The sequence below is a fragment of the Austrofundulus limnaeus genome, unplaced genomic scaffold (assembly GCF_001266775.1).
Source record: "Austrofundulus limnaeus strain Quisiro unplaced genomic scaffold, Austrofundulus_limnaeus-1.0 Scaffold1806, whole genome shotgun sequence".
Taxonomy (NCBI): Eukaryota; Metazoa; Chordata; class Actinopteri; order Cyprinodontiformes; family Rivulidae; genus Austrofundulus; species Austrofundulus limnaeus.
This window is the reverse complement of record NW_013954208.1, coordinates 25745-32138: the sequence shown is the minus strand read 5'-3', so window position 1 is coordinate 32138 and position 6394 is coordinate 25745. Positions and strand designations below refer to the sequence as shown.

Below are 6394 nucleotides of genomic sequence, written 5' to 3'. Positions count from 1 at the left end.
TATGAATATAATATACAAGTTTCACTTTTTAAATGGAATTACTGAAATAAATCTACTTTTTCATGATATTCTAATTTTATGACCAGCACCTGTATATATTCATCAAGGGTCCCTGCAAAACTTCTCTCTCTGGTCTTCTCACCCATGCTCAGCTGCATCACCTGGACAAAGCTCAGACCATAGCACGCTAGTCATCTACCAGCAGTCTGTCTGTTGGACTCTTTAACACTTGTTCACTCTAACAAGGGGCTGTTTCTGAATGATCTAATCAGTGAGTCTAAGTTTGAGAGAAAATAAGTTGTAAAACGTTTCTGAACAAATCCACAGACAGATTGTGTTCTGTTTGTTGACATTCAGAGGTCCAGAGAAGAAAGTTTCAGGTTGGCATCAGCAGGATGGAGCTTCAGGCGGTCCTGGCCTACATCTGTCACAGTCCAAATCAACAGAGATGATCGGAGTCAATCCTAATTGGCTGAGGCTGGAGGCCCCGCCCCTGTTTCTTCTCCAGAGTGGGAACAGGACAGATAAGACCTCCGTCTCCTGAGAGCCTCACAAGTTGTGTTCCTGGACTCAGGTTTGGCTCCCTTTGTGGTTTTGTACACATCTGGGACCAGGTTCAGGATGGACCTGACGGACTTGAGTCTGACAGCTGGTTCTGACTTCATCAGTCCTCACAGGTGAGTCTGACCCTCAGGACACTCAGTCAGGGACTTTAGGGAGGTTTAACCTTTAAAAACCTCCAAATGTTCAAAAAGACCTTTTATTTATTGTTTCTTTATTTGTTGTTTATTTTATTTATTAATTTGTTTCATTTAATTAGTTTTATTTGATTGTTGTGTGTGATCGTTTCATTTTTTGTAAGTTTTCTCATTTCAAACAACAAATGTAAGAACAATAAAGACAGGTTCAACAGAAAACTAATTATTGTTTCTTAAAATACTTTTTAAAATGTATTTACRTCTCAAACTGGGTCTGACCAAAGATCTGGTCCAGGATCTGAGACTAACCATCAAAGTGTAGGTGATCCAAGGACAGAAAGAGGGTCAGATCAGGTCAGATTGAAACCTGTGGATCCAGAACTACTTACAGACTCAGAACTGAGGGACCGGATCAGGACTTTTGGACCGGACTGTGTTTTTATGAAAAGTTCGATCCAAAGTGTAAAACATGATTTTAGAGTTTGGATGTTTCTAATCTTCTCTGCAGCCTCCTGGACGACTCCTCTTCTTCCTCCTCTCCTGCTGATGAAGCTCAGTCTCCCACCTCCTTCTTCGACTCGTCTCCTCTCGACCTGCCAGCCTTCCTCCTGCCCAGCCCGGCCTCCTCCTCCTCCTCCTCCTCCTCCAGTGTGTTCTGTGGAGGTCTGACTCCTGGCTCTCCAGCAGGAGGAAGCAGCTTGGGGTCCGACAGCTCCATGTTTTCTTTTTCAGCCACGGTAACAAACTGTAGCCTCGCCGCTGTTCAGCTCCAGCTGCCACCAGGAGACCAAACATCTGGATCTGAGCTGTGGTGGTCTCCTGGTCCAGTTCTGGTTGTGTAGACTGTTTCAGAACCAAAACCCTSTCGGGAACCAGAAACGCAAAGAACTTCAAATCCAGTTCAAACTAGTCTGAGCTTAACTGGAACCATTCTGGTCTAAACATTGAGGGGTTCTGTTGGATCTCAGACAGTCCAGGAAAATGTTTCTTGTGTTCAGAAATGTAAAGTTTTGTTTCAGATAAGTGAATCTATCAGATTCCTCTTCAGGTCTGATTTTGGACATTTTTCTGATCTGCTGGTTTTCTCCAGGTCCTGAGGGGAGACTTCCTGACCCTGGTGGGGTCTGTGGGGACTAAAGGTCTGTGTCTGGTCTGTGGGGACTTGGCCTCGGGTTCTCATTACGGCGTGGCGTCCTGCGAGGCCTGCAAAGCTTTCTTTAAGAGGACGGTTCAGGGTAAGGACAGATCTGGCCTTTAGCTCAGAAATGTGAGACTTTCTTCCACGAACYAAAAACATTCAGGAAAAACTCTGAAACAGATTTTACTGAAGAACTCTTCACAAACCAGTATGTCACAAAGTTACATTTTAGAAAAAAAATCTTTATGAAAATTCTCTGCCTCTTTCTGGAGCCTGGTGGCCGGGCTTTCACCCATGGAGCCTGGTCAGGCACAGCCCGAAGAGTAGACGTGGGTCCCCCTTCCCATGGGCTCACCACCTGTGGGAGGGGCCGTAGGGGTCAGGTACAATGTGTGTTGGACAGTGGTTGAAGGCGAGGACCTTGGTGGTCTGATCCTCGGCTACAGAAGCTGGCTCTAGGGACATGGAATGTCACCTCTCTGGTGGGGGAGGAGCCTGAGCTGGTGTGTGAGGTTGAGAGGTTCTGACTAGATATATAGTTGGACTCACCTCGACGCACCACTCTGGTTCTAGAACCAGTCTCCTCCAGAGGGGTTGGACACTCTTCCACTCTGGAGTTGTCCATGCTGAGAGGCACTGAGCAGGAGTGGGCATATTTATTGCCCCCCATCTTGGTGCCTGTATGTTGGGGTTCACCCCGGTGAACAAGAGGGTAGCCTCCCTCCACCTACAGGTGGGGGGACGGGTCCTGACTGTTGTTTGTGCCTATGAGCCTAACAGCAGTTCAGATTACCCACCCTTTCTGGAGTCCTTGGAGGGGGTGCTGGAGAGCGCTCCTAACAGGGCCTCCCTTGTTCTGCTGGGGGACTTCAACGCTCACGTGGGCAATGACAGTGAGACCTGGAGAGGTGTGGTTGGGAGGAACGCCCCCTCCTGATCTGAACCTGAGCRGTGTTTTGTTATTGGACTTCTGTGCTCATCATGGATTGTCCATAACAAACACCATGTTCAAACATAAAGGTGTCCAKATGTGCTCTTGGCACCAGGACAYCCTAGGCYGCAGTTTGATGATCGACTTTGTTGTTGTTTCATCTGATCTGTGGCTGCATGTTTTGGACACTCAGGTGAAGAGAGGGGCGGAGCTGTCAACTGACCACTACCTGGTGGTGAGTTGGCTCCGATGGTGGGATAGGATGATGGTCAGACCTGGCAGACCCAAATGTATAGTGAGGGTCTGCTGGGAACATCTGTCAGAGACTCCTGTCAGACGGAGCATCAACTCACACCTCCGGGAGAACGTTGAACACGGTCCAGGGGAGGTGGGGGACATTGAGTCCAAGTGGGCCATATTCTGTACCTCCATCGTCGAGGCGGCTTGTCTGAGCTGTGGCCGTACGGTTGTCTGTGCCTGTCTTAGCAGCAACCCTTCAAACCTGCTGGTTGACACTGGCAGTGAGGGATGTCGTGGGGGGGGGGGGGGGGGTTGCCACCAACACTGTTTATGGTGGGGATGGTGCACTGCTGACTTCGACTCGGGACGTTGTGGGTCGGTGGGCAGAATACTTTGAAGACCTCCTCAATCCCACTGACATATCTTCCCATGAGGAAGCAGAGCCTGAGGACCCTGGGTCGGACTCTCCAATCTCTGGTGCTGAGGTCACTGAGGTGGTTAAAAAGCTCCTCTGTGACAGGGCGCCGGGGGTGGATGAGATTCACCCAGAGTTCCTTAAGGCTCTGGATGTTGTGGGGTTGTGTTGGTTGATGCGACTCTACAATATCACGTGGACATCGGSGGCAGTTCCCCTGGATTGGCAGACTGGGGTGGTGGTCTCCCTATTTAAAAAGGGGGACCACAGAGTGTGTTCCAACTATAGGGGGATCACACTTCTGAGTCTGCCTGGTAAGGTCTATTCAGGGGTCCTGGAGAAGAGGGTCCGTTGGATAGTCAAATCTCAGATTCAGGAAGAGCAGTGTGGTTTTGGTCCTGGTCATGGAACACTAGACCAGTTCTACACCCTCAGCTGGGTCCTGGAGGATTCATGGGAGTTCAACCAGTCTACATGTGTTTTGTGGACTTGGAGAAGGYGTTCAACCGTGTCCCTTGGGGACTCCTGTGGGGGGTACTCCAGGAGTATGGGGTACCAGCCCGTTGATACAGGCTGTTAGGTCCCTGTACGGCCGGTGCCAGAGCTTGGTCCACATTGCCGGTAGTAAGTCGGACTCGTTGCTGGTGAGAGTTGGACTCCACCAAGGTTGTCCTTTGTCACCGATTCTGTTCATAACTTTTATGGACAGAATTTCTAGGTGCAGCCRAGGTGCTGAGGGGATCTGTTTTGGTGGCAGAGCGTGAAGCGGCCGTGATGAGGATCAGTGCCTCCAAATCTGAGAATTTGGTCTTGAGCAAGAAAAGGGTAGGTCCTGAGAGAGATCCTGCCCCAAGTGGAGGAGTTTAAGTATCTTGGGGTTTTGTTCACAAATGAGGGAAGAATGGAGCAGGAGATCAACAGGTGGATTGGTGCTGCGTCTGCAGTGATGCGGGTGTTGTACCGGTCTGTCTTGGTGAAGCTGACTCAGCTCTCGATTTACCAATCAGTCTACCCTCATCTATGGTCACGAGCTTTGGTTATTGACCAAAACGAGATTGTGGATACACGTGGTTGAAATGAGTTTCCTCTGCAGGGTGTCTGGGCTCTACTTAGAGATAGGTTGAGAAGCTCAGTCATCCAGGAGGGACTCAGAGTAGAGCCGCTGCTCCTCCACATCTAGTAGTACCTTAAGTATCAGGACCAGTTCACACCATCAGCTGCATCTATCTCTTCAGACATCTGGTTCTGACCTGTTAACAAAAACCTGTGGTGGGGGCAGTGCAGGAGAATGTCTTTTTAAAATATCCAAAGTAAAGACAAAGTCAGAAAAACACAGCAGACAGAACCAAAGCCTGTTCTAGACTCCTCTTCTTTGAACCACTCACAAGAATAAAACTGAGGAAGATGTTTTTGTTTTGTGCCTGTGTTTGAAAGCTTTAAAGAGAAAGTCTGGAGCAGTTGTTGAAGCTGTGTGTGCTTCTCAGGGAACATGGAGTACAGCTGCCCCCTGAACAACCAGTGTGAGGTCACCAAACGCCGGAGGAAAGCCTGCCAGGCCTGTCGCTTCCAAAAGTGTCTGCAGGCCGGGATGCTGAGGGAGGGTAGGTTCTGCTGAGTCATTGTGGGTTCTGCTGAGTCACTGCAGGTTCTGCTGAGTCATCACAGACTATCACATAGAAGAGAAATGATCTTCAGAAAGATCCAGACTTTCCTGCAGACCTTTCAGAGCTAGACTTTAGACTGGTCTCTGGTGTCGGGTCCAGTCCTGTGAACTCTAGGTAACATGTGTTCCAGGGGTGCGTTTGGACCGGGTCAGAGGGGGGCGTCAGAAGTACAAAAGACGGCTGGAGATAGGTGGAACAACATGTGTAAAGAACCCGTACGGTTCTCCTGGCAGAACGAGTGAGTTCCTTCTCTTTGGTTCTGAAGGTTTCAATAAGGGTCCGGTTCTGGGTTTTTGACTGTTCTAGGTCTGTTTTTCAGGAAACAAAGTGATCTCACATCTCCTACTAACAGAACCGGGCCCGCAGGCCGCCTATCAGGACCAGTCAACCAGCGACAGCAGCTTGCAGACCCTGCTGACCCTCTGTGACCTGCTGAACCGGGAGCTGCTGGTTCTGGTTGGCTGGGCCAAACAAATCCCAGGTAAACCCACTTAGACCCACAGAGGACCCCTGGGACTGGACCACAGTCACACCTGTCTCTCCACCTTTCCTAGGTTTCTCTGAACTCTCATTGGTTGATCAGATGTCCCTGCTGCAGAATGGTTGGATGGAAGCCTTGCTGGTGGGCGTGGCCTGGCGGTCACAGGGCTCAGTGGGGGAGGAGCTTATATTTGCTGACAACATGTGTCTGGACGAGGCTCAGTGTCGAAGCGCAGGATTGGGCGGCGTGTACGAGGCAGTGCGTCACCTGAGCCTCCGGTACCGGTCCATGAAGCTGAGCCGGGAGGAGGCGGTGGCACTGAAGGCCATGGCGCTTGCCAACTCTGGTACGAACACGCCGACGACACTTTTGATGTGATCTGATGTCTGCAGTCAGTTCAAACTGGCCCTCTAAGGACATAAACTGATGCTGGTGATTTGGACATTAGAGGAATATACTGGACAGAACAGAACCGGACCATCTTAGGTTCTGATCAGGTCCGCTTGAGTTGGTTTAAAGGACAACCAGTGGCTCAGAGAATATTTCTACTGACAATAAAAACAACTTTAAGACAAACTGAATTATAAAACATTTGGTTTTACAATAAATATTATCAACAGAACTTCATCCGTCAGGTAGTGACCCTGTAGACTGACCTGTAGACTGACCTGGTGGACTATTCTTGTAGACTGACCGGGTGGACTGACCTGTGGACTGACCTGTGGACTGACCTGTAGACTGACCTGTGGACTGACCTGTGGACTGACCTTGTAGACTGACCTGTGGACTGACCTGTAGACTGACCTGTGGACTGACCTGTGGACTGA

At 49.7% G+C, this 6394-nt stretch overlaps 1 protein-coding gene across 1 annotated transcript in view; it reads left to right on the top strand.

Moving 5' to 3' along the window:
- Positions 1–182: 182 nt before the first annotated feature.
- esrrd (estrogen-related receptor delta) overlaps positions 183–6394 on the top strand; it is a gene marked incomplete in the record, with an annotated part of 23963 nt that continues 17751 nt past the window's right edge. Inside the window, 7 exon segments of the mRNA XM_014033683.1 lie at positions 183–677; positions 1207–1435; positions 1789–1933; positions 4907–5023; positions 5217–5324; positions 5406–5567; positions 5641–5913. Coding sequence (XP_013889137.1) covers positions 622–677; positions 1207–1435; positions 1789–1933; positions 4907–5023; positions 5217–5324; positions 5406–5567; positions 5641–5913 — 1090 coding nt within the window.